The 27,398-nt window shown below is 43.7% G+C and overlaps 1 protein-coding gene across 2 annotated transcripts; it reads left to right on the top strand.

The window, feature by feature from the left end:
* The first annotated feature begins 1,081 nt into the window (after positions 1–1,081).
* CD58 (CD58 molecule) lies at positions 1,082–25,523 on the top strand. Of its 2 annotated transcripts, none has more exons than XM_048047674.2 (11): positions 1,082–1,256; positions 9,300–9,602; positions 10,258–10,512; positions 12,009–12,110; positions 12,951–12,998; positions 13,211–13,243; positions 15,024–15,083; positions 15,757–15,804; positions 16,139–16,174; positions 16,348–16,416; positions 20,405–25,523. In XM_048047674.2, the coding sequence occupies exons 1-10, from the start codon at positions 1,199–1,201 to the stop codon at positions 16,380–16,382; spliced, it is 978 nt and encodes a 325-aa protein (XP_047903631.2). In that variant the 5' UTR covers positions 1,082–1,198; the 3' UTR covers positions 16,383–16,416; positions 20,405–25,523. The 2 variants fall into 2 exon arrangements, with proteins under 2 accessions (XP_047903631.2, XP_013038844.3); XM_013183390.3 differs by having other exon boundaries at positions 16,345–16,416.
* Positions 25,524–27,398: the final 1,875 nt, after the last annotated feature.

Genomic DNA, 27,398 nt, shown 5'->3' with positions numbered 1-27,398 from the left:
CACCCGAAGCCTCTGCCATTTTGGGAGGACATTTTACGTGACAGGAAGGGTAGTCAGCAGCAGGGAGCTGCTTGGTGACCAGTAAAAAGATGGCCATATGAGATTTCTGGTGTAAACACTGCAACTTGGAGCCTTTACATTGTAGGGAGCTGCTTTTTGACCCTTGACAGAGATTGAGAATAGGAGCGAGGACTGAGGGACAGAAAGAGCAGTCAGTGGGTTCCTGTCCCTGAGCAAAAGTAATTTCTGGAGGGGGTCTGACTCTGCGTGGAGCCACTTCTGTGCCATGCAGATAAGCATGTTGGTACAAGCTATCTACAGAGAGTGGCTCAGTGTTATTCTGTTATTTTGTAAGGACTGAGACAGCATTGCTCAGCCCAGCCTGCTGTGTCACTCTAGCTCATGCTACAGCCACAGTGACGAGGTAAGGGAGCTCGCAGAAAATCCTAGAAGAAAATTCCTGGAAACTGAGCATGCCTCGAGGCTGCAAAAGGTGTGGCTGGACCAGCCAGCTGCTGGGTTTTCCTCATCATAAGGTAATTCACTGTGAGAGCAGCAGGGAGGCTAACATATGCACTCTGACAGCAGCTCACAGCTGTGGGAAGAGAGCTGGAGCATGGATGCTGCTGGAGCAACAATTTTCCGTGCCGATGCTTACTTAGGTTTCCCAAAGTGTTGTGGTATTTTCCCTTTCTTCCTTACTAACACGTTGTAGCGTGAAAGGCCAGCCACGAATGAAGGGGAATGTTAAGTTTGTTTGAGTTTTCTGAATGGGCTTTTGAGCAGCTGCCAGCCGAGGAAACCCCTAGGAGTCCAAGCTGGTTTCTCTTTTACTTTTGGCTTTCCCTCAGCTCAGGAGCAAGGGCCACCTCTGGTCACCCCCCTGGGGCAGTGCTAAGGTGACGGCGCGCAGCCTGGAGCCTCACCGGGGCTCGGATTTTAGGGCAGTGGGCTTCAGCATGAGCCCACTCACCCCAGACCGTGATCACGCCGCCTCCTCAGCCCCCAGCCGGCCGGGGCACCCCCCCTCCCGTTTCCTGGGGGCAGGCGTTTCCCCAGGAGCCGCCACTACCCAGCGGCCCAGCGGTGAAGGGCAGGGCAGGGCCGCCGGGGCGTGCCGGGAGGCGGGCGGCCTGGGCGGGCGGTGGTGGCAGACATTTCCGTTTGCTCTCCGCCTTTGCTGGGGGGTAGAGCAGCGATGAAGCTGGTGGCCCTGCGGGGGCTGGAGAAGCTGCTGGTCGTCTGCTCCCTCTTGGGTGAGTAGTCAGGGGGCGGCCGGGACCCCTCCGGGGGGCCGGGGTGGTGGGAGGCGCGGCGCCGCCCCGTTGGCTGCTCCCCTTCCTCACAGCGGTGGGCAAAGCCTGGTCCCCCCCCCGTCGCCAGGCACCTGACGCCGTCGTTTGTGGGCGTCGGGGTGCCTGGGGGTCTCGGGCTTGCTGTAAACGTGGAGGTTACGGTGAGGGAAGGGTGCAAGAGGGCAGAGCCGCCGGCGATGAGTTAATTTCTTCCGAAGCAGGCGTTTCGGGGCGAGCTGCTGGGCTCTGCCGCCGCGCTCGTCCCCAGTTCTGCGGTGCTCAGCAGTTCAGAAATATAGGCTCGTTTGTTTAAAGAACAAAAATCCACACACACAGCTATATATATATATATATTCTCGTCATCCCTGCCTACGAAACTGCTGCGTATTTTGTATTCTGTGTGTCTTCTTTCTCAAGGAAAAAAACATCCAATTTCTTTGTCCGTTCCTTTCCATTCCTTTCCATCCATTCCATTTTGTGAAGTAAATTATTAATACTCGCTTGTGGTGAATTACTAAGTGAAAGCCTTCTTAGTCCAAATGGCACCTGTGTGCCTGGGGAGCAGGGAACTTGCCTAGAGCTGTGAACATGAAACTTACAATCAAAACTCATCCGTTTGTGAAATTAAAAGTGGATTTACAAAGTTTCATCAGCGACAGTAGCTGCTCATGCTATCTGCGCCAAGCAGCACGGACTGTTCCATTTCTATTGTTTTTTTTTTTGTCATTCCTCTAGTCTGTGGCTTTTTGTTGTTGTTGCTCTGGGAGTTTCCTGGATGTGCCTAAAATAGAATGTATTACATCTCCTTTTTAAGAAAAGGGTGTCTAAGCAGTAGGTTGTGTTACTGAGTGTTCAGAACAAGTCCCTGAGATTTCCTCCCATGCTATTCCAGAAGTTCAAGAAGCTTCTGTTGTTTAATTACGACTGCACGATACTGTTCTGCAGCCAAGACCTTCAGAGAGCAGGGGACCAGTGGAGAAGCTAAGATGCTGTACACCTGCAGGACTTTCTCTGCATGCAATGGCAGGATTTGAGCCTTAACGCTATTTCCCAAGTTATTCATCTGATCTACAACTATTTTGAAGATAAAAGTCTAAATGAGTGTCAGTAATGCATGAGTAATAGAATATCTTCTTGTACATTTGTACATCTTTTTTTTTTTCATTTGTGAAGGTGCATTGGTATCTTACAGAAAGTAAGTTGGCATGCCACAGGTAGTCTGGGCATCGGGGTCCAGGTGCTGTAGACTTACTGAGCAAATGAGAGTCCAAATTCCCAAACAATGTATAGTTTAAAAGAAGAGGAGGTGTAAAGAAGAGATGATGCTAATTAGGCAATAGGAGAGGGTAAGTGTGGCTGCTAATACAATAATACGCTTCTTTGAGGGGAAAAAATCATAGCGAGCTGTTTTTCTTTCCTCTCTATAATTCTGTATTAGTTGATTAGTATAAGAGATTGGGAGTACAAATAGAAACTCTCTGCTGGTGGAGACTAAATTACTTGGCAAGATTTCACACCCTCTTTTTGCTTGTGTGATTACGTTATTGTTGTTGCCTATGTGTAAATGTTTTTACTGCTGCACGCAGATTTTGTAAAGGTAAAACAACCTGCCATACCCATATAAGAAAATCAAAACTTCAAAAGTCAGACTAGTGTGCCCAAGTGCACGCAGTTAAGTCTTTGGCGTGCAAGTTTTTGTGTAGCCACACTTTCTCTTGGCACACAAGTTTCTGGTCTTGCAAACAGTCGTCACACCAGTATGCTATTTGTGGCGCCTTTTCCCCCGTCCACCCTCGTCTCCTGGATCCCACCCCTTCCATCCCTCCGCCCAGGTTCAAAGTATTGCGCCTCTAGTTTCATGTCTCCAGATAATCCGGAAGAGGGAAGGAGGAAGACGCACAGAGCATAATCCTTCCTGAAGGCTTGCTCCTCCATTGTCCGTGAGCAGCCTGTGACATGCAGCTGGGCTTCGGCATCTTCAGACTCCCTGCTCAACATGTAGGGATTGCTGCTTTTCACAAGTCCCTGCCAGGTTGGGCTTTTGTCTGATAAAGCCACAGATGTGTAATACGATGCTTCAAGAGTAAAGATCACGTTGAGGCCATGAAGGACTTTGGAGGAGAGTGGTTTTGATGGGTCTAAAATCAGTCATTGAAAGTTCAAGCCCAAACTCTGTTCAGTTGCAGAATCCCAGAGAGGGCGTATAAGGAGGAAAAAAAAGGTGGTAGTAGTGACTGTGGCCCAAACCCTGCACCTTGTTGCAGGAACCACAGAGAGATCTTTGTACCCTGCCTATGTGAGGTGGATAAATGGCTCACACACTGGATAAATGCTCTCACACTAGTGGGGACGCTGCGCTGAGCTGCAGACAGCAGCCAAGCCTCTGCTGACTTTAGCAGGGTCAGGACTTCACCCCAAAAGCAGAGGAGATGATGGTGAAGAACTGGATGAGTGAACTAGAAGAGTTAGAAGCATTTTATACCTGCCCCGAGGCTCTTCTGAAAGCCGGAAAACTCTTTCGGTGCCCTGAGCATCAATTCAGTATTACTGATTTTTCAAAAATTTTAATTAATTTAATATTATTTTTTAATTAACTTAATTTTTAATTAACTTAAATATTATTTTTAATTAAATATTATTTAAGCAGCATGATTGTTTTTGAATTCTCTGTTTTGCTGGGTTCCTTTTAATGCTTCATTTTCCAGTCCAACTTCTTTTACGCAAATTGGGCTAAGGAGAGACAGTGTGGTTTGCATGAGAGCAGAAGTTACCTTGTACACTGTTGATCGTGGGCTCACAGAAAGATATTTATTAGCAATGCTAATTTTTATTTTATTTTTTTACTTCCTCTAAAAGCAACTGACCCCAAAAAAAAGCTTACCTTCAGTGTGGCTTTTTGTTTCTTCCTCCTTAAGGAGTTTGACCAGTTTTTCTTATTGTAGCTTTAAAATTTCTTCCCTTTCTTTTTCCACACACACAAATACACGCTCTATGATCATAAAAAATCCGTAACTGCTCGGTATTTTTTTGCTCCGTCTGTCTATTCCCTGAGAGGAGTCACGAGGTGTTGGGATGAATGGGTGGACAAATTCAAGTTGTTTCTGGGAAGTATTTACTTCGGAAGATTGCTAGCACAGATGTTAAGCAGTTTTAAATAGTAGGAACAGAAAAATATTCTCCAGTCACCTGTGCGAAGCAGGCATCTGGTCTCGTAGTTCCGGTTACCTTCCTCCCGAATAAACAGAGGAAGTTCTGAATTTCTTGCAAAGACCAAAAAGATGCAAAACTTCCCCACCCCTGCTTAAAAGCTCTGGTTAAATCGTCGCCTCCGGGGCTGCGGTACTACCTGTGCGCCTGGTAGCCGGAGGCAGCACGGCGAGTTACTTCACTTAGCAGAAGTGAAAACTCGGCGTGAGCCAGGATGACGGTGAGAACCGCAAGTAGGCGAGGGTTGCTAGTAATGCCATGTGTTTCTAGGCCGTTACACCAGGATTTTCCCCTCCCTGTTACGTTACCGAGTGCGAGAGGGGTGCGAGCGCAGGCACTGACCGCGGCGTTAACCACCGTACCGCACGGCTGCAAGATGCCAGACTGCCTGAAGAGCTGGCGACCTCGTGGATGTTTTTCTCTCGCTGACACCTGCTGTGTTGGCCCTGGTGACGGTCTGCTTAAAGATGCCCGTTTAAAGGCATCTGAGTAGAGATGGAGTATTTCTATTGATAGGTTTGTTTAGTGTGGAATGAACAGACCTCTGTAGGAATAAGCTAAAGTAATGCTTTGGCAAAAAGAAAAGTTACCACGAAAGTGAGAGTCCACACCTTCACAGAGAGGAATAGCCTTTCCAGCTTGTAAATGTAGCCTTGAGGATACTTCTAAAAAAAAAAAAAGGTTTTAGAAGCATCTCCTTACTTTTGTATCAATAGCCAAAGTTTTAAAGTTGAGGAAAACTTCCTACAGGTGCACCATCGGTATCCCTGTTGAGATGTGCACAGCACTTGGCTCAGAGCTCCCGTTTCAGATCTTTGAAGAAACAGACCCGGGCTGCACGGTTTTGGGTTAGTCGGATCCTGTCCTTAATTCAGGGGTAAAACTTGAAGTTTTCAGCTGCTTTGCCAGAGATGAGTCAGAGATGGGTAGGGATCTGAAAGTGGTGGAGTCCCCACGCAGTTGCTTGCTCACTCCCCCTCTGTGGTATGGGGTAGAGAACCAGAAGGGCAAAAGCAAGAAAGATGCATGAGATGAGATAAAGGCAATTTAGTAAGTGAAGGAAAAAATAAAAGGGGGGGAGAGAAACCCCAAATGATGCAGAGAAAGTGAGAAAGAGAGGTTTGTTGTTGTGCAAGTGCTGCTTTGCAATAGTTAAAACATTGGTGTGTGTTATCAACACTCTTTTGGTCCCAAACCTAATATACAGCACCATTTGGGCTGCCGTGAAGTTTCTCTCCATGCCAAGCAGACCTAATACGCGAGTGCATGGTAGCAGTGACCACGATGGGGAGGAGGAGGAGTAAGACTGGAGAAATAATGAGAGGACAACGGGAGTGGAAGAGGCATGGGGAGGAAACTGAGGGGGAGCTGAGGGATCTGCGAGGTGCGAGTGGAAGAGGGGAGAGGAACTGAAAAATATTGCTATTATAAAAATATGTGTATGTATTTTGAAATAAAATGACAAAAGTTGTCAGAGATTATCACCTTCCACTCAATTCACAAATCTTAAACTGTGAACCTGAACAGCCTGACCGAGCTGGTGTCTGATGCTGGTGGCACCATTGTTCTGGAAGAGCTGGTATTTTAGCCCTCTGCCTTCCCCATTCCTCCGGTTATTTTGGTGGAAATACCCAGGATTGACTAGTCCTTGGCACCACCAGGCTTTTCACCATCTTGCTTGTCCCTGAGCTCTGCTGGGATCCACCTAGTCCTTCTCTGAGTCATGTGCAGAGGTCTTGATAGCTGCTGCTTATAGAGACCTAAAATACACGTACGTACATTTCAGATAGGTACTTGAGACCAGAAAGATTGTAACGATGGCATTAAAATAATAATTAAACAACAAAAAAAGAAATTGGCTTATGGCTGTTCTCTGAAATATCTAAGCTTTACATAGTTCCGAGAAAAGTAGTGAAGAAAATGAAACCAGGTAGACCAATACAATAACGAAGCATTTGTTGCGGATAAATGGGATGTTAAGTTCTCCGTATTCCTTCTGAACAGAACATGTTGACAGGAAGCAGAGAAACACCATTCGTGCTTCTAGGCTTCCGAAAAGAGAGTGAATGAGAAAGTGACGGGCTGCTACTTCTCCCAGCTTGCTCCTGCTCGAGGGCTTAAGTGGAGTGGAGTGGGACATCTGTTCCCATGCTGCATGAAGTAGAGACGAGGGGGATTTAGAAAACATACGATGACTCGTGCTTTCTGTAGAAGCTCTGAGAGCTGTGGTGGAGACGTTGCGCAGTGCTCTGGTGTGAGGTATGAGTTCCTTGTAAAAAGGAAGCTGGCAGGATTGAGCGGTAGGTTGATTTATGTTTTCGCTAGAGCAGGGAAGTAAAGTTGGCTGATCCCTGGTTTTAGCCAGGAGGAGGTGAAGGCTCTCCTGTAAGAATAAGCTCTTCCCTCTCTTGTTCCTGGGAGCCCTGGGTGTCCTTGGGCAGGAGCTCTGGCTCTGTGCTGCCCAGCCTTTGTGGAGGGAGAATGTGTCTTCCTTTCAGCTCTGCATTCCTCCAGTTTCATTTCTGGGCTTGAAGGAGAAACATCTTACCCTCCTAACCCCAGCCTGGCTCTTACGGCTAACTGAAAGACAGCAAAGATGTGGAGAGCTGCCCTGCATCGGCACCTGGGCTTAGGAAGCTGTGGGTGTTTGGCTGAGCAGTGCTGGCTGTCCTTGCTCACGTCCCGTGCCCCCAGCAAACGGCTGCTTTGCTCCCGAAAGAGAGCTGTGTTAGCTTGCTCTTGGCAGCAGCCACCGTGCCTTGGCTTGTGCGTGCTGCAATGTTGAGCCACCACAGCTTGGTCGTGTCTGTTACTGAGAGGCAGAATTTCCCAGTGGCTAGAGCAGGGACTTCTCCACTTCTTCTTCTCCCTAGGCAGTGAGAGAGGACTTCTTGAGGAAAATGCAATTGCAGAAATCGTCTGTATAAAACAAGAGTCTTGAACAAGACTCCAGGCTTCATCAGATCACAGCAGTGCTTCCACATCCCACCTTCTTGTGCTCTCCAAACACAAATGTTGGAGCTCTTGGGTTCTCTTTTCTGGAGGTTGATAATTGAGGTGGGTGAATAGAAGTGCTCATACTGGAGCAGTGGGAGCAAGTGAGATGTTTATATCGGCCTGAATGGGACAGAAGACAAAGAAAGAGAGGTGGGTTGTGTTAAAAAGGAGTGGAAGTGATACCTGAGCCCTCTTTACTCTGCCTAGTTTTCCAGTTCCCATGCTTGGAAAAGGCCACAGCACAAGTGCAGATAACGAGCAGTATAAACTAATAGCGTGAGAAGAGTACGTTCATGGGTGAATTGCAAACAAATTGGGTGGTCCGTGAGAAGAAAGGCACGGGGAAGACCTGTGTGTGCAGTTCTCTACCCAGGCACATAGAAATGTCTTTCCCATTTCTTGCCTTCCACCTCTTGTCTGAGAAAGTCTTTGATTCCCTGGTGTGGCTCCAGGCAGAGGAGCAGGACACATAACACACTGGTAAGCATTGCTCTTCACCAGCTGGAAACCCAGTCTTCTTAAGGACTGGCCTGGCTGACCTCCTGGTTTGTTTTTGTTTGGACATGAGATAAGATGCGGAGCAAGATGGGCCACAGCTTGCTTTCTGGACTCCTGCGCAGTGAAGGGAAGAGATCTGCTCTTTTGATGTAATAAAGCCGCAGTGTCTGCGTTGATTTATGAGCACTACTAAGTATTCATGCCGTGAATCTGAGTCCTTAATGCAAGCGTAGCTTGATCTGACTGTTGACTTGTTTTTATCTATATGGACATACGCTACTGCCATGGCAATAGTCTTGCGATTTTAAGAGCCACTCAGAGCTACTTGAGAGCAGGAGGTGATTGCTGAAGACAAGCAGGGGCACAGAGGCCCTGCAGAGGGCTCCCTGCCTCCCCTGTCTCTAATCCTGTTGTAGCTAGCAGCTAATCTTAAAGCATCCCTTTTCCACAGCAAAATTTGGTCTCGTCTGTTAGATCAGTAGATGATTTTCACAAAGGTAACCCTTTTTCTTTTTTTTTTTTTTTTAAGAAAAGTTGGGGAAAATCTCTTATCCCTCATATCTTTTTTTTTTCTTTTTGTTCGTTTCTATTGAATGTCTAGACTTTTGCAGCAGATTATGATTGACTCAAAACTGGTAGTCAGCAGCTGAGATCTCGGCACAGCTCCCGTTCTATGCTTGCAGCTCTGCTAGACTCTCAGAGGTCAGGTTGCCATTTTGCATGTGTCGGCTGTGAAATGAGCTGGCTTAAGTGACATTTTCAAAGGGATTCCGAAGTATCTCCTTGATTTCAGAGCAGGCACTTTGAACGGAGCAGTAATTTTGTGTCAGAAGTGTGCTTTTTACTCTGTGAATATTCAGCTAAATTACGAAGTGTTGGAAAAATTGCAGTTTTCTGCAGCTTTAAGCTGCAACAAGATGCTGAGATAGAATTGTTGTCGCCAGCAAAATCTTCATTTATCTGTTTCACCAGACCGTGGGCAGGAGGCTTAATTCAGATGAATAGATGGAAGGTACTAAACATACAGGAGCTTAGGATAAGGAAGAAGATTGGGACAATGACTATACCTGAGATCAGGGTGTGGGATTTGGATCCATTTCTAATGCCTGTCATGGTTGTGAAGACAGGCTGGGTTTGGGTAATTCTTAACTAACACATACTTCGCAACATCAGTGATGTGCTTTTAACCTCCGTTTGAATTTATATGATAAACTGAAATGTAACAGTGCATACAGCATTGGTCAAGTAATAGTTTATTAAAAAAATGTTAAAGCAACCTTTTTCTTTTTTTTTTCCCTATAGCACACATCTACTGTGAAGAGGAAGTGTTTGGCATTTCAGGAGAAAATTTTACTTTTCCAGTAAAATCAGACAAAAAAATAAACGAAGCTATTTGGACGAAAAACAAAGACAAAGTGGCTGAATGGGAAGGGCAAGGCGAACCAACATATTTTAATTTTCTCCAGGGTAGAAGCTTGCTTAACAAGGAGAGTGGGAACTTGACCATATTTAAACTGAAGAACAGTGATAATGGAACATACACTTTAGAACTTATTTTTAATGATAGAAGAAGTGATTTCTTAACCTTTAGACTCACTGTGTTAGGTAAGTATGGAAGAATTGCACAAAGAATTTGCACCGCTTTATTCCCTTTTAAGAAGGCTAGGAAGGGGAGTGTTTATTTGTCAGAGAAGCAAACAAAGAGTGGGGGACTGTTTGTCTCCATTGTTAAGTCGCTGAGACACTTTAAACAAATTTTCAAAGGTGGCATCTAAGTTGTGCCCATCGTTGCTCACCTTGGCATGGTGTTCAGAATGTGGGTGAGTGGTACGCTGTGTAGTTTCAGAGAGAAAATCAAGCTCTTTGAGCAAGCTGACCAAGTTACCCTAAGCAGTATACCTCTACTAAAGATGCTTCTGCAGGCATGTCGTATCTTTAAATATTTGTGACATTGTACTGTGCAGGTCTGCGCAGCTTCACTAGTCGTCTTTGGGAAAGATAATTGACTAGTGCGTATATCAAACCTACTGACAACAAACCATGAGGAGTATCAAACCTAGGCATTGAAGAACCAGGAACAGGGCCGCTTTTAGAAATACATTCCTCTTACACACGTGTGCTTCCCCCCCCCCCCCCCCCAAAAAAAAGCATTTTTACCTATGTGCTTTTCTTCTGCTAATATTGCTCCAACCCTTGTCCTGTGCTAAAACTCAAGGCAGTGTACAACCGAAGTAATACAGCATGTTTTCTCTCCTTTCAGCTCCCCCTTCTGAACCTCAAATAGGTTGCAACTTGAGTGATGACAACGTCATGCTAACATGTACAGCAAATTTCCAGAAGCCTCTGAATTATAGTTGGAAGATCACTGGCATAGCAACCACTTTCTCTGTCCAGGATGTTGTGATCCATAAAGGGGATGTTGATACTGGGGGAAAAGCTGCATGTTTCATTGAATACTTCGAAATGAAAAAGAGCTCCGAAATCGCTTTGAGTCAGTGTTTTCCAACTTATCAAGGTAATGGGTCGGGTTGTATGTGCAATTCTAAGAGGCTGAATTGGAAAATAGCATGGATTTTGACTAAGATTTCTGTTGACTTCTCAGAAAGCTGAATTGAAAGACTAAAAAGCATCAGAAGCCTTTTGTCTGCTACAAGTGTGTTTAAAGGTTGATGAAAGGTACTATGTTGATAGTTTGATCTCCCGGAAAGAAACTTCTTGTAGGGATCTCAGTAAAATAAAACCTTCAGCTTGGACTTGAAATGAGTGATAGAGGGAGATGCCTGGAGAATAGAATAGAATAGTTCAGTTGGAAGGGACCTACAAAAATCATCTAGTCCAACTGCCTGACCCTTTCACGGCTAACCAGAAGTTAAAACATATTACACAGGGCATTGTCCAAATGCCTCTCGAACACTGACAGCCATGGGGCATCAACCACCTCTCCAGGAAGCCTGCTCCAGGGTTTGAGCACCCTCATGGGAAAGAAATTTTCCCTGACGTCCAGTCTGACCCTCCCCTGGCGCAGCGTTGTGCCCTTCCCATGCATCCCATCATCGGTGACAGGAGCAGAGGCTGCACCTCCTCTGCGTTTCCCCTCCTCAGGGAGTTGCAGAGAGCCGTGGGGTCACCTCTCAGCCTCCACAGAACTGGCCCTAGAACTGAGGCCTGTGGAACACCACTGATGACCATCTGCAAGCCAAATGTTGTTCCACTTACTACCACCCGAGAGGTGAAATGTTTTCTGTGCTCTTAAAAGTTCTCTTCTGAACACTCTGGCTTTGTGTAATTAATGCTGGTGACTCTGGTGTTTTTTGTACCGCTTTCCATGCTGTGAAACTAGTCGGTCGCTTCGAGTGAGTCAGCAAGCAGCCATTAGACAAAGTCAGTTCTCATCTACCATGCACATTAGTCAGCAAGCATGATTCTTTTTGTCCTTCACAGACAGATATAGAAAGGAGACGGGAGAATTTTCCTTCTTTAGCTTATTGCTTTGGGCCAGCCTCAGCTGAGCTGCAGGTCAGCTGGAGGCTTCCATTTTTAACCTGGAATGAGAACGTTTGGCACCATCTGGTTTGTGGGGCGTGTAAGGCAGTTCCTGACCAACAAAATTTTCCACTTCTGTGCAAAAGTAATTTCCCTAGTTTTACAATAGGGAATTCTCCCTCCTTCACTGGAGTTGTGTGCTAGAAACCTGTTAGAAATGACAGATTTGCTGAAATTTCATTTGTCTGAGATCTGGCTTGGCTGTTCATAGGCAAAAAAATGGAAGAGCCATCACCTTCCACGTGATGATGTGCCTTCACTGAACTGAGTTAGTTACCGTGTGACTCTTCTGGAGCTGGCTTAGGGTTTTGCTAATAACTAACTCTGGAGCATTAATTTCTTGGGCTTACTTTTTAAAAATTAAATAGCTATAAAATGTACATGGGATATTATTTCTACTGAGATGTGTATCACCTTAAAATGTTGCATTTTAACTAATCAATCGTAATTTATTTTGCTTTTTTAAAGGATACGGATATCAAAAAAGAAGCAGACCTGGGCTTATTACTGCTTTTCTTGTTTGTCCTGCCTTCGTTGGAACTGGGCTACTATTATACATGTTCAAAAGAAGTATGTATGGCATTTCTTAGTTGAGCTCAACGTGCTTTGAGATTATGTTGATAAAAGTTCTGTAGAACGTATGAAAGTTTCTGACCATGGGATGTATTGTAATTAGAAACATGTAGAAACAAGTACAACTTAGACAAAGATTAGTAAATTTGAGGGAGCTAATATACTGAACTTTTCTGCACTCAGATGCTAGGCTTTGTGTACTGGGAAACACTAGTTTGTACTTGCATATTTTTCTCAGACGAGTATATGGTAGACCAGTATTATGGTAGACTTTTGTTGCACATGCACATTGCTGACTGATGTTCAGCTCTGTTATTCAGCAGGTCTGGGTTCTTTTCTGCAGAGATGTTTTCTAGCCAGGTAGAGCTAATGAGGTACTTTTCCATGGGGTGATTGCAACAGATGCACAACTACACGTTTGCTTTTTGTTGAACATCACGTGTTTTCAGCCAGCATGTTCCTCCAGGTTGTTGAAATCCCTCTCAGTGGCAGCCCTGCCCTCCAGCATATCTCCTGCTCTCCCCAGTTTGATGTCATCTGCAAATTTGCTTAGGCTGCCTTCTGTGCCCTTGTCCATGTCGTTGATGTTAAACAATATTATGCTTGATATCAACCCATGGGGGATGTCGCTTATACCTGCCATCAGTTAGACTTGAAACAGTTCAACTGTTTTTCCCTTGAAACAACAAAGGTTTGACCACACTTCTCTTGACAATTCTAGAAAATCAACTTGCTGTGCCTCGTTTTGGGGGATGGAGGCTGTCAGCTAGTGGTCCAAAAGCACAAAACTTTAATTCCGTGTGATATCTCCAGATATTTTCCTTTTTTTTGGTACAGAAAGAGCTAAATCTGGAACAGGAGGAGCTGATCAGAGGAGTACTCCAGGTAAGAGAGCTGGACTGTCACAAATGTTTGGAAATCAGACTACTGCTTTAATTTAGTCCCAACTTGTCATTTTTTTTGGTAGCATATAGTCTTTCATTTGACAGATAAAGAAATAAGTTTTCTTATAGGCCTTAGCTGTTTTACAGAGTATAGATGTTTTTTACAGGTCATCAATACACATTCAATATATATATATATGTATTTTATTATAGGAGATCATCATCTACTTGGACACCATAGCGCAGGTAAGAAACCTGTTTCAGGTCATTGCCATTAACAGTCCACAAATATTTCTTCCTATAAATACTTTTGTGGTTTAGTGCTGCTTTTTTTTTTTTTTACTTTTTCACATCACCTGTTGGTTGTAACAAGGAGTGTGATCTGCTCCTTCCTTTTTTGCCATGTGTATGTTTTTGAGGTGATTTTCAGTGTGAGCACACTCAACCTCAGAGTCTCAGTTGAGGGCCAGTAGCAGATAATCGCTTTGCACTTAGTGCATGTGTTAGTGGGGCTGGCAGAATTACTGACAGGAGGCGGCCTGAGCGTTGCCTGATCAGCAGCTCTCTCTGGGGGTGAATTCTGTTTCTGACAATGGAGACTGGGGACCGGCCTCAGGATTAGGGATGGAAACTTGCACGCTATAAAGCAGTCTTTTTGACTGGTTGATTAGAACTGGCTTGTGTGCTGAAATGAGGATGGTTTTTCTTCTCTTTTAATCTTATGTGCCTGCCCCTTTTATATACACTTTTTCTTTCAGAAATTTGATTGTTGTTTTTTTTTAACCCAGTATTCATATCAAGTGCTTAGGGCTAGGCGTGAATGTAATACATTGGGAATAAGTGATGTCCCTATGGAAATGTCTTGCTGGCTTGTCTTGGAATTTGGGCCACCAGCCTTTTTCTCTGTGCATGGAATTTGACTAGGAATGCTGGTATTTCCAGGGGGTGGAAGTTGCTGCTGTGCATTTAGCACGAATTATAATGATGACTGTAAATATAATGATGACTGGTGTTATCACACCAGACTGGCTGGAGTTTGCTGTTAGTTTACCTTGGTTATATCTTGAAAACCTATCTAAGCACTGGCGAAGACATATATGTTGCTAGTCAGTTGTGCAGAACTGCCTGATCCTTGCTTTTGTTGTGCTAAAGGAAAGACTATGGTGCGTGCTTATCTCCTGTGGGCCAAGTTGCAATTGTCTCTCTTTCTTTCTCTAATCCCTTCTAGTTGTTTCAGGAGAAAAAAAAAATCTGTTAACAGCGCCTTTTGATTCGCTTGTACTCATTTTTTTGCATGCCTGTCTTCTTGTAACAGCCAAGATGAGGCAAGGAGAAAGTAGGTGAAGGAGCTTCTCAAATCTTTCCATTAGTTACCAGTCTGCTGTCCATCCCTGATTTCTTTACATGATGCTCTTCTGCAGGAAGTACAGATTCTCAGCATTGTCTGTATTCCTGTCCAGATCTTCACTTACGTGCCTGCTGTCCATTCTAATCCTGCTTTTCATTTTCTACCTTTTTTTTTCTTTAATTTACAGAAAGCAATTAGACTGTTCAGTTCCCTGGTTTGTGGGTGTGTGTATTGGGGGTTGGGAAACTCTGTACAGTGATCAGCTAAGGAAGGGGACAACTCCTTCAGTCTGTTCTCCTTTCACAATATGTGTCTTGGTGCCGGGACCACTGTGGTCTGTTCCTGTGAACCAGACTAGATCATCAGCCCCTAAGCACCCAAGCAGATCGGGGTGTACAAGGGAAGACTAAAAAACCCTTTGTCACGGAGGCCACCAGACCAAATCTTTCTCAGTGGGGAATTTCTAGCCATCAGATGTGAGTTCAGTGCCCTTCTGGAGTGTTCTGGAGTAGAATGAACAGGGGTTGCATGTGGGATTCTCAGCCTGGTATCTTACATGAGGTGCTGAAATTAATACAAGGCTGAAGCAGGATGTTTCTTGGGTTGTAAACTACCGTGTCACCTTTGAAGAAATTTTCTGTATGTTTAGTTTAATTTCTTACGTCAATGCTTTTACAGATGAGGAGGAAGAAAAAACTGAAGTAAATGGTGGTGGTAGGCCTGGAAATGATAACATAGGTAAGGAGGCAGTGCCATGAAAACAAAGTTTGGGGGTATTTTTTGTTGTTTTTGTTTTTCCCCTGGGCAAGTCAAAGCTTAAAGATCTTGTCAGCAGGATTTAGGATAAATAATTTAATTTTTCTTTTGATGTTTTCATATATTTGTTAGAGCTATGGTTCTAGCCCATGGTTCAGAGATCTCTGAAGTTCAGAAACTACTACTGGTGGGTTTGAAGAAGATGAAAAAGATTTTAAAAACAAACGTTCTTTTGCTGGTACACTTTAATTGAAATGTGGGCTATTCTAAAGTACATTTGAGTCTGCAAAGAGAAAGTCACAGTGTTAGTGTGACAAATCTATGAAGTAAAGAAAGGAAATGTGGATTTTCTTCTCAGTTGTATGGCTTCTTATGGCAAATCTGTGCAGCTTAATCATTTTAAGTAAACCCACTTCAGAAAGATTTTGTAAAGCTGTAAACAGATACATAATGCAGATTATGGTTTAGGAACTGAAGTGATTGTTGGTGGGAAGTTAAAATTAATTGCAAAGCCTTCAATACAGGTTTAACATACAAATCATCTGGAGAATATGCTGTATTTGTTCTATAACTGATGAAATTGTCAGTTTAAAGTAGAGTTGCATATTTTGAAAACTGTCGTGCTTCCTCCACACACATTTCTGTTTACCTGCAGCTGCATCTATGCAACCTTCTGACATTGAGGAGGAAGAGACAGAAGCAGGTAAGGAGTGTGATGGTGCCTTAAAACAGGGCAACACAATGGGGGAATTAATTTTACATATGGCCTTTGGCAGTCTAAAACATACTAGCATGTTCTCAGTGCAGAGATTTCCATTCCCCTGTTGGCCTAGACAGACTTGTTGCCTTAGAAACAGTAAGTGTTGGTGGGTAAATCACTAGATGAGAAGTCAAAAAGACCTGGATCCTTGTGTCTGTTAAATAGCACTGAGCAAATACCTTCCCTGGGCTTTAGTTTCCCTCCGTCACATTTCTGGATATGAAATTATGGGTGGTGTCATGGGTTTCTGAGTGTGTTCTGTGCTTGGCCTTTGCAGCATCCGGAAGGGGACATGAGGACACTGTGGAGCCAGGTATGGAGGAAAGAGGGGATGTGTTTTGTGTTGTGCCTGTGGGGACTGTTGGTCAGGGCTGTTATTGTGGCGGACAGTTAATGGCCCAGGTCTTGGTGGGCTTACTCTTGTTCCATCTTGGGGGAGTTGGGTGAGCTCTGGGATTGTCTGAGCATTGTCTGTCACCCTAGCAGATGTTGCCCAGGATGTGGAAGATGGAAAATGCTAGCATCTGAGCACCTGTTCCCCCATCTGTGAATCAGGTATGTGATGGTGAGGCTCACCACGCCTCAGGAGAGCATGCAGACTGGTGCAGAGTGCTGGAGTGGCAGTGCTGGGCCAGGCTGTGTATGTCCCCAGTGCCTTTTTGCTCAAGTAGAAAGCAGCGTGAGACTCATGGGGAGGGGAGGGATGACAACTTATTGCTTAGGTGTGCAGGTGTGTTTTCTTTTGTCATAAATAATGCTAAGTGTACTTAACTTGTGTTTTTCATGTGGTTGTGCTTGTTTTTAAACCTACAAGGCTGTGGTGGGAAGGCTCTTCAAAGTAAACAGACTAGTGAGCCTGAGAACTTTATACATGGAAAGAGAAAACTGGTTATTACTCTGTATGGGGAAATAGTTTATCAATGCTACATCTTAGTAGTGAAATTCAGGCAGCAACGATGCAATATTTCTTACAGTTATTTCATATTGCTTGAGTTAGTTAACTCCTTTAATCAGTTACCAGTTCTGTATGCTGTATTTTCAATGGGAGCATAGCAGGCCTCCATTTACACTTCTCCAAAGCTGTTTTGCCCACTCAATCTGTTTTCTGTGGTATGTGTGCACACCAAAACATCTGTCAGGTCACACAGCTGCTTCTTGGAGTACATCAGCATGGGGAACATCAAGACTCATGTTAGTCCCGCTCCAAATCTGAATTTGATGGCTCCCAGGGGATATAGTTGAAGTGCATGTAGCTAGCTTAGAAAGAATTTCAATTGAGTCATATAAGATTTCCAGAAATAAGTAAATATGTAATAAAACTCTCATTGTTGGTCTGTCTGTGAAGCTTATGCTGGTTAAGATGATACTGAGGACCATTTCTGAACTTTCAGTGAGGACAATTAACTTCTGTAGGTTTGAGAGACTCACTGTGATGTCTGACTACAGTAAATGCTTTACTCTGACTCTAGGGAGCTTTGTTTTTTGTGTTGATGGGTGAAAATTGTTCCATGTAGACTATAACTGATAGGATGAGCTGAGCCAATCTAGCAGTTTACTATCACTAAAAGTGGAGGTCTTGCTCCTTGGGCCTGCTCTGATGTTTATCACACGCCTCCGTAAGCCATGTTAGCAGGAAACTGACCCAGCAGAAAAACAAATTGCATTATCTTCTGCTAGATTAACAGGCTAAATCTGATCATAAAGGGCTTTGGTAAGCACCGGGCTAGCATACTGGAGGAGATGGGGCACTGGTCAGCGATGGATGCAGAGGGAGGGAGGGAGGGAAGGCAGGAGGCGTGTGGGGGGCTGTTGTAGTGATAGCAGGCCATCAGCATATGCATAAAATAACAGCATTGAATGGTTACTTTCTCACACTATAAAGCTTTGCTGTGCTTTCAGCGTGCTGTAGGACAACCACAGTTTAACTGAGAATAAGCCTGGTGGCAGAGATCATGGACTGTTGTCACAGAGCTTAAGTCTTTGACAGTGCAGGTGGTTCTACGCAGAACTAGTTAAAAAGCACATGACAAATAAAATGTCTCTTTAAAAAAAAAAAAAGTTTTGGATGCATGTGAAATTAGGTAAGCTGTAGCAAACTGGGTGAGGGGGAAAAAAGGAATGGATGGAAAAAATTGTTTTGAAACTTGTGAAATTAAAGGTTTTGTTTTCAAATTTATTAGCTGGGACACCAGAAACTTTTTGTTTTGAAATTTTAGATCTGACTTAAATGTTTAAAAAGTGGTTTGAAAGCTTTTATGAAATACATACTATATGCCAGTGTGAATTGAAGCATTTTTGTTTGGAAATAAGTTAAATTTGCAGATTGACTGAAAATAATTTTCATTTCCTCAAGAGAAAAGGAAGAACGTTGTTTTGTCTGTCATACAGCCCTTGGTTAAGAGTTGCGGATGTGGGTGTTTCATACTGGCTTCTTCTTTTTGAGATGTAGAACAGTGTTCTCCAAACTTTTCTGATTATGCATCCTACCAGTAAAATAATTTGAGCATGTGCCCTCAATATATGCATATTTATTTATAAATTATATACATGTACTACTTTAATAATAAATTATGCACATTATAAAACAAGCACAAAAATCGAAGATAAAAAGGGATTAGATGATAATAAAATTTATTTATTAGTGGTACAAAAATATTTTCTTTCTACGTCAGTGGTTTGTGTTGCACCCTCTAGGTGCACCCTACTTTGGAGATCACTGATGTAGGTACTCAATATAAAAATTCTCAAAATGTACAGGAATGTGGAAGTTAGTGGCACCCGAGTGCTGCATTTTTCTGTTCTGCCAATTTTGATTATTCTGTTAAATTACAAGCCAAGCAATTATATTCAAATATTTGCTGAAGACTTTGTTGAAAAGGGAAAAAATCTCAGAAAGTGCAGAAACATGGATGGGTGCAAGGATGGGAGTGAGATAGGAATGAGGATAAGAAAATTGATTCTGTGATGCAGAAGAAATTGTCAAGGAAACAGGCATGAAACAAGGAAGCAGACTTGAAACAGGGCTGATTAACTGACAAGGAAGCTGTGCTATCTTGGAATAACTCAGTTGGATCCTGTGAGTTGCCCGTGAAGAAATACTGAAGACCAAATGAGGTAGTCAGTGTATAAATACCAGGGCTATGTTACGTGCTGCTTTGAAAGGGCACCTACTTCTCTATGCTGTGCTTCTAGGTCATGCTTAAAGACTCCTCATCTGACGTAATAGTTATGTTATGTCGTATTGTGTCTGTGTGGCACAACAGAGGAAGACGTCAGAAGTAGCTGTACTGTTTTTGGTGGTGTTTGCAAGCGGTGTGACACATTTTACATGTTGTGTGGGGAGTGTGAAGCCTGTTGCTTATCAGCACAGCTATAAAATGAGAAGAGAACAGTAATCTCATTCAGGCCTCCTCACTGCACAGATACAAGCAAATAACAGCTCCCCCTCCACCCCAAAAACAAACAAAACAAATGGCTCCTCTATCACTCTCCTTAGTTTCGTAATCAAGCTGGTGTAAGTCAGCTGCAGGTAAGGCAGTAACCCTGCTTGGACTTTAAGGATACAAGCCATAAAAATATTTCAGGCCCATCCAGGAGCCCTGTGAGACCCAAACTAGGTATATCTTTCTTCTTATCCTCTATTGAGAGGATTGCCATGTGTCACCATGTGATGCTCTCCTAGACTGCTTCCAGGCATCCTGTCCTAGGTTGGAGTGATGCTGAGCTAGAGACTGCTGGAAGAGAGAAGTAATGCTATGATAACTGGAGCAAAGACTGAGTTGCACAGTGCCTTGGTATGTCCAGGTGATTTCCCTTACACTGTTGCTGCGTGTGCACCATCAGGGAAACACTGATGTAAGAGGGCCTTGTGTATGCGTTGTTTAAAATCAGCCTGGTTATAGGTTGATGCCTGTTGCATGCAGTGAGTTAGGCTGAGCATGTAGCCTTGAAATTCCTGGATTGTAACTTCCTGCACTGTAATTTCACTTTGTCTTCAGTTTCCCTGCTTGTCAAATAAGAACTCTATGTTTATTCCTCAGAAAAGCAAAACAAAACAAACAAAAAAACCTCGCACCTCCAAAAGCACCTGCCATTACTATGTGGAAAGAATAGCAGCAGCGTTGCATGGATGTGTTGTGCACAGCTGGTATAAAGATCATAAACCTAAATCTTGGCGTAAAAGTGGTGTCTTAAGGGCATAGTTATCTGATCCAAAGTCATAGAGTCAGAACAGGCTTGCAGGTTGCAAGCTGCTTAGCAGATGGCTGGCAATAACTGGTAAATGTTCTTAACTTGCTCCAGTTGTAAAGCAGCATCTCTAAGCTTAAACAGATTATTGTGTGTGGTAAGTGGCTAGAGCCTACCAGATAACCATGGGTGAAAAAGCTGCTGTAACTGGATTGTTTAGGATCATGTGGCAATGTCTTAATTCACTGTCACGCTGTATTAGTGTTTTAAACCTGCAGTATTCTTGTATAACTAGTACAATTTCTAGAAGAGAAGACATAATATTTTACTTGTGGATTTTTTTCTTTTGTTCCAGAATCTTACGCCATAAGTAACTGACTTGTGGACCAAACAATGTTTTGACCTAATGGGAGAGAATTCAACAGGGGAAGAGCCACTATCTTTTTCTCTTGGAGGTTTTCCAGAAATACTGAAGTCATCTGCAAAGAAAAGTTTTGAAGGCTAGTTGAGCTGAGGAAAAACTGCTTGGTTTTCTTTCCTCATAATGGATAGCCTCCTTTTCTTCATGCTGCATGAAGATAAACAGCTTGAGTCATGAGCAGCAATCTCTACTGTACAGTTCTGTATCAGTTTTTAATGAACAGCACTCTACTAACAAAAAAATGAAGAGCCAAGGATTTTTTTTATAACTGTTATGTAGAACCATCAAAAGAACCATCAAAGAGCCCAGGCTGGAAGAGACTTTGAAAGATCATCAAGAACAACCTTTTGAAGTTGGCAGCCTTTTAGATACTAAAGATGGTTTATTTATCCACATTCAAATATATAGATCAAAAACTAATTAGCTTTCTGTGCAACTACTGGATCAGTATATTTTGCAGTCAGAAGAGAGATAGTTCATCCTTCAGAAGTTTCAGATGGATCGAAATTTGAATTTGCTAGTTTGGGTTCCCCAGCAGGAACTCAGTGATCCAGACAAGTATTCTCAAAGAAAATTATCTCATGGAGTCAACAGAAGACTGGCAAGCTGTGATCATTTCCAGTGGTGGTTGTCTTTAAGATAGAGCTACAACTCAATTTATTCTTGCATTAGAACAAACCTGCCGCTGTTAACACTGTTTTGTTTTTCCGACCTTGAACTTTTGATATTCTTTGCACTTTCAGCTTTCTTTTATGTCTTAACTACTGTTTCACATTATTCCAATAGAATGTCAGTCTACCCATTTCTAAAGAATAGTAACATGCTTTTGTCTCCAGCCATGAGCAAACTAAAACTTGAAAACTGAGCTCATACAAATACTGAAGCTCAAAAAGAAACAAAGAGAAAAGAATACCATGTATTAGTGTTTTCAAATCATCAAGCTGTGGAGCATGTTTCATGAACTCTGCATGCTGGATGTGTTTATTGAAGCTTGAAAGCCATTGCAGTTGATTTTGAAATGTGTGTATGTAAATAATCATGAAGGTTTGTCAGTGATAACCAGAGATCAGAAAGTTCTCTTTTTGTCTTCCTTATTGGACCGAGCATTTATTGCAAGTCAGGGATCAAATTCTCCTCTGTGTAGTGGTGTAGGAGCATCCATGCTGTTAGTAATTAAGTAATTACTCAAGACTTCTAGCTGTGGTTGGCTAGAAGTGGAAGGGATTTCTGGCATATTGCCAAGTTCTGCTATGCTGCCTTGTCTGTATAATACTCAAGCCAAATCGTTGATCAAATCTCTGTGTCTGCTTTTGGTACCTGCAATCATGTTTAATGAATCAGTCCTGCGTGGTGCAATGATAAGGCCTCAATTTTATGAATGAGGTGGTGAGAAGACTAGCAACAGAAAGGAGCCTATAGCAGTATTAGAAATTATAGGTAAAATTTAAGTTAGATGGGACCTCAGGAGTTCATGTAGTTCAAACGCCTGCTTAAACCTGGGTCAGCACTGAAATAAGACTAAGTTACTCTGCTTCACCTAGTCTGGTCTTGAAAACCTTCAAAGATGGAGACTGCACAGCCTCTCTGTCAACCCCTTTCACTGTCTGACTTTCCATGTTGAAAAACTATTTCCTTATATCCAGTGTGAATCTCCGTTGTTTCAACTTTCGTCCATTATCTCTCATCTTCCCACGGGGTATTGCTTAAAAAAAAAAAAAAAACTGTCACCATCTACTTGATCATCTTGTAGGTATGGGAAAGCTGCTGTTAGTTACCCCCTAAAGACTGCTCTTCTGCAGGTGTGAGCTTCTCCTCACAATGCAAATGCTCTAACTCTCTGACCATCTTGGTCGATCTTCACTGAACTTGCTCTAGTTTACTGATGTCTGTCTTGTTGAAGGGAGCAAAAACTGGATGTGCCACTCCAAATGCAGTCTAGTGAGTGCTGAGGGGGATAATCATGAAATTGTAGAATATCCTGAGTTGGAAGGGACCCACAAGGATCATAGAGTCCAAATCCTGGCTCCGCACAGGGCAATCTAAGAGTTAAACCATATATCTAAGAGCATTGTCCAAATATTTCTTGATCACTGACAGGCTTGGGGCCATGACCACTTCCCTGGGGACCTTGTCCCAGTGCTTGACCACCCTCTCAGTGAAGAATCTTTTCCTGATATCCAATCTGAAGTTCCCCTGACACAGCTTGAAGCCATTCCCTCATGTTTTCTCACTGGTCACCAGAGAGATCAGCACCTCCCTCTTCACTCCCCCTCATGAGGACATTGTAGACAGCGATGAGGTCACCCCTCAGACTCCTCTAATCTGAACAAATCAAGTGTCATCAGCTGCTCCTCATAAGTCACTAACCTGAAGTTACTGGCTAAGCTCCTGTTGAGACATCCCAGGAAGCTGTTGGCCTCGGCTGCCAGGGAGCACTGCTGGCTCATTTTCAGCCTGATCTTTACTAAAAGGAGGAGGAAAAAAAGAGAGGAACCTCATGAAGTTCAACAAGGGCAAGTGCAGGAATAGGGAGGAACAACCCCATGCACCAGTACAGGCTGGGGACTGAATTGCTGGAGAGCAGCTCTGCAGAGAGGGACATGGGAGTCGTGGTGGACATCAGGCTGACCACGAGCCAGCAGTGTGCCCTTGTGGCCAAGAAGGCCAATGGTATCCTGGGCTGCATTTGGAAGAGTGTTGCCAGCAGGTCAAGGGAGGTGATCCTGCCCCTCTATTCAGCCCTGGTGAGGATGCACCTGGAGTATTGTGTCCAGTTCTGGGCTCCCCAGTACAAGAGGGACATGGAGCTACTGGAGCGAGTCCAGAGGAGGGCTATGAAGATGATGAGAGGAATGAATGGAGCACCTGTTGCACAAGGACAGGCTGAGAGAGCTGGGCCTGTTTAGCCTGGAAAAGAGAAGACTGAGGGGAGACCTCATCAATGCGTGTAAGTATCTGAGGGGAGGGTGTTGGGAGGAAGGAGCTGGCCTCTTTTCGGTTGTGCCCAGCAGCAGGATGAGAGGCAACAGGCACAAACTAAAGCACAGGAAGTTCTTGCTGAATATGAAGGGGCACTTCTTTACTGTGAGGGTGACAGAGCACTGGAACAGATTGCCCAGAGAGGCTGTGGAGTCTCCTTCTCCAATGATATTCAGAACTTGCCTGGATGCCATCTTGCACAATGTGCTCTGGGTGATCCCACCTGGCAGGGGGGTTGGACCAGGTGATCTCCAGAGGTCCCTTCTAACCCCAGCCATTTTGTGATTCTGTGAAGTCTAGTTATTTCATCGTCATAGAAGGCAGTCAGGTAGGTTAGGCATGACTTACCCTTGGCAAATATAAACTGACTCTTCCCAGCTCATTTTTCTTCACAAGCCCAGAAATGTGTCCCAAAAGAACCAGCTACGTGGTTCTCCCAGGGCTGCAAAGGAGACTGTAGGTTTCTAGGTTGACCTTTTGGACCATTTTAAGATGGATGCAACGATTTCATTTTTTTTTTTAGTTGTCAGGGGCTTCCCCAATAGCCATGGCCTGTGATGATAACACTTTCAGAGTGACGTCAGCCAGCTCTCACAGCACCCTTGAGCATCCTGTGGACTAGTATGGATCAAGTTCTCAGGTAATCCCTGACTGATGGTAGTTTTTCCTGAACTCTTTGACTAAGCTCAGAGCCTATGAGATCTTGTTAATGAAGACGAGGCAAGAGAGGTATTAACTAAGTCTTCCATGTCCAATATCCCTAAATCACCTACCTAATTCAGGAATGGGCCCACACTTTCCTTGTTTGTTTGATTACAGTTAATATAGCAGCAGATCCTGCACTTGTTGATGTCCTTTGAAAGTCTCAGATATAGTTGAGTTTTGGCTTTCCTGAAAGCATCCTTACCTGAACCATCAGTGTTCCTAAATTCTGTCTCCATATATATACACATATGTGTGTGTGTGTGTATATATATATATATATAATTTTTGGTGCCAAATCTGTGTCAGGAGTTGCCTGCTTAGCAAAGCTGATCTTTCAATTTGCCTGCCTATTTTCCTGACCCTCTGGACAGGCTGTGCTCATGCTTGGAGAAAGTCTTTGTTAAAGACCTTCAGGCTTTCTTGAGTTCTTTCAGTCTTCAGTGCTGTCTCTGAGATCCTGCCTACCAGCTGCCTGAAATTTGCTGTAATGTCATAGTCTGTAAACTTGCACAGAAGACTAGTTCTTCCTACTTGCTTTCCATGCTGCATACATTTGTGATGTGCCTTTGAGATGGGCCTCCTTTTGCCCCTTCTTTTCATTTTTTTTCTTCTAAGGTTCCAGTCACCCTGTATCTTTTACTTTGGACCCTTGTCTAGTACTACCTAACTGTGGGTTGTGGGCTCCCTTGCCATCATTCATATTTCAGAGCTTTCCTCATGAAGTTGGCCAGCCTGTTGACAAAAATGTTTGTTTGTTGACAAGCTCTGCAGGACTTCTAAGCTCCTCCTGTGTGCTTTTGCTGGTACTGAAACCTAATTAATAGTTACTAACAGTATGAGGAGGATCTATGATCACCAAGCTGAATGGTGCAGTTGATACAACAGAAGGAAGGGATGCTATCCAAAGGGACCTCAACAAGCTTGAGAACCTAATATGGTTCAACAAGCCCAAATGCAAGGTGCTGTAACTGGGTCGTGGCAATCCCAGACATGAGGACAGACTGGGAGAAGAACTCATTGAGAGCAGCCCTGCAGAGGACTGGAGAGTGCTGGTGGATGAAAAGCTTCACAAAGATGGTCAGAGGGCTGGAGCACCTCTCCTATGGAGAAAGGCTGAGAGAGCTGGGGATGTTCAACCTGGAAGGCTCTGAGGAGACCTCCTTGAAACCTTTCAGTACTTAATGAGGGCTTATAAAAACAGATGGAGAGCGACATCTTACTCAGGCAGATAATGACAGGACAAGGGGGAATGGTTTTAAACTACAAGAGGGGAGATTTAGATTAAAGGTTAGATCTGGGCCATCTTTTACTGCTGACTGTAAATATGTTTTTATAATTTATTAAAAAAAATGTATAACGATGTAAAATATTCCAGTGTCTTTTGTGATGTATACGTACACGTTTTATTTAATCTTAAAAGTCAGTAAGTGATTCCCAAAAGTTCTTTAATCCAAAGCACTTTATTTATTTATTTAAGTCACAGCTCCTGAGCCAAACATTCTTCTCCACTGCACCTTCAACAGGTTTACAGGATGATGCTGTCTGCTTAGATGCTTTTTAACAAGTTTTCAGGCGAAGATGTCCTCTGTCATGTATGTGGTGTCAAGGGCAGGCATACAGCTTGTTTCCTGCTTGGCTTTCTTTCTGTTGTTATTAATATGAGAAATAATGCTCCAAAAAAGTTTGAAGGGACTGGTAGAAATTCCTCCCAGAAAATAAACCAGTTCGTGTAATACACTCCGTTTAGCCTGTGCATTTTAATACCAAGCAGCACACGAAAGTCTTAAAGGGTGTGGTTTTGAAAATTCCTTGGTACCTCGTATCATCCACTTTGTTTCCAAAGCAAGGAGTGACAGCCTAGTGAACAGTTTTAGCTAATTAACCACAGTTGCCAGAGAAGAGTTCAGCGTAATTCTGGGAACTTCGGAGCTTTATCAGAAGCACAGAAAACAGCTGCTCTCACAGGCAGATTTAAGACCAAGAGCTCCAGCCTCTGCCAGCTTTCTCCCACTCACTTTGCACAGTGCCTCTCTTTGAATGTCTCTGCAAAAATGAATGAAGAAGAAACTTTTTTTTTTCCAGTGAAAAAGTTACGCCTAAACTTATCTTGCAATTAATACAAAAATGGGCAGCTTGCAATAGCAAAGACTAGAAACTCACTCAAGCTGCAAACAGTTGCTGGGGTATGACTCAAGTCCAGGAAGTGCTGACAGCATGCCAGGAAGCAAGCCTGACCTCTCACCTCATTGTGTCCCCACCCCATGCTGGTGCTGAGATATGACTGCTGCCAATAGAAACTGATAGTAGAAGCTGCTGACGAATGCTTGTGCTCACAAGAAGCATTACAACTGATGCCTTGGTCCCGACTCTCCTTTTCTTTATCCTAGCTTCAACCTGTGGAAACAGTGCCTGCAGGAGACGTTGCTCCTCATTTATCCCAGAATAAATGACATCAGAGCTTGTGTGCTGGTGTAGAACTGATATTGTGAATTTGGGGTATCGAAACAGCAGTTGTCGAGGCAACTTTGTGGTGCGCTGGTGTGCACAAACTAGCTTGCAGTTGTTTGCAAACATCCTGTTCAACCAGCAACCCCTCTGCTGGTCGAAAAATTACACCATCCTTGATTCATCATTGCCTGTACAACTGCTATAGAAGCACTCTTGGACTGATTACAGCATGAAAGCAGCCATGTGAGTTAACAGGCTTCATCAGTGCCTGGCAGCCAGCTTTGCATCGAACTCTGCAGGCAGAGCTGAGGACTGTGGCTTCCAGGAGCAGGACTGCAGCAAAAGCTAGAGATAGCAGGAACCAGGGGCTGGTAACACCTGCCAGGCTGTGAGGATGTGATGAGCACCGTCTGTGTCACACTGCTACTGGGACATACGTTTGCAACACTCTTCAAGCAGCAGCAGGTTAATTTACTAACATCCAAAGCAGCAAGGGGGAGGTGAGTTTGTGTGCTCCTGCTGTCTCTGGATGCATTTTGAACTGCTGCATGGGTACAAGTGCATGAAATATTTCTATGGGTCCTGATGGGCACGTGAACAAAATTCTAGGGAGCAACTCAAGGGGTCTTTCCTCCTTGAAAGGAGTAGAACTGACCATGTGCACTACTGTGACTCAAGCAGTGCAGACGTGGGAGAAATCAGTGGATCTGATGCCCAAGGATGTAACTGAGTTTCTGCTTAGTAAAGTTATTATATGACCCAAATAATGAAACTGCTGCTTCATCTCTGTTGGAAG

This window comes from Anser cygnoides, chromosome 1 (assembly GCF_040182565.1).
Source record: "Anser cygnoides isolate HZ-2024a breed goose chromosome 1, Taihu_goose_T2T_genome, whole genome shotgun sequence".
NCBI lineage: Eukaryota > Metazoa > Chordata > Aves > Anseriformes > Anatidae > Anser > Anser cygnoides.
The sequence above is the reverse complement of the archived record's forward strand: the minus strand, read 5'-3'. Positions and strand labels throughout refer to the sequence as shown.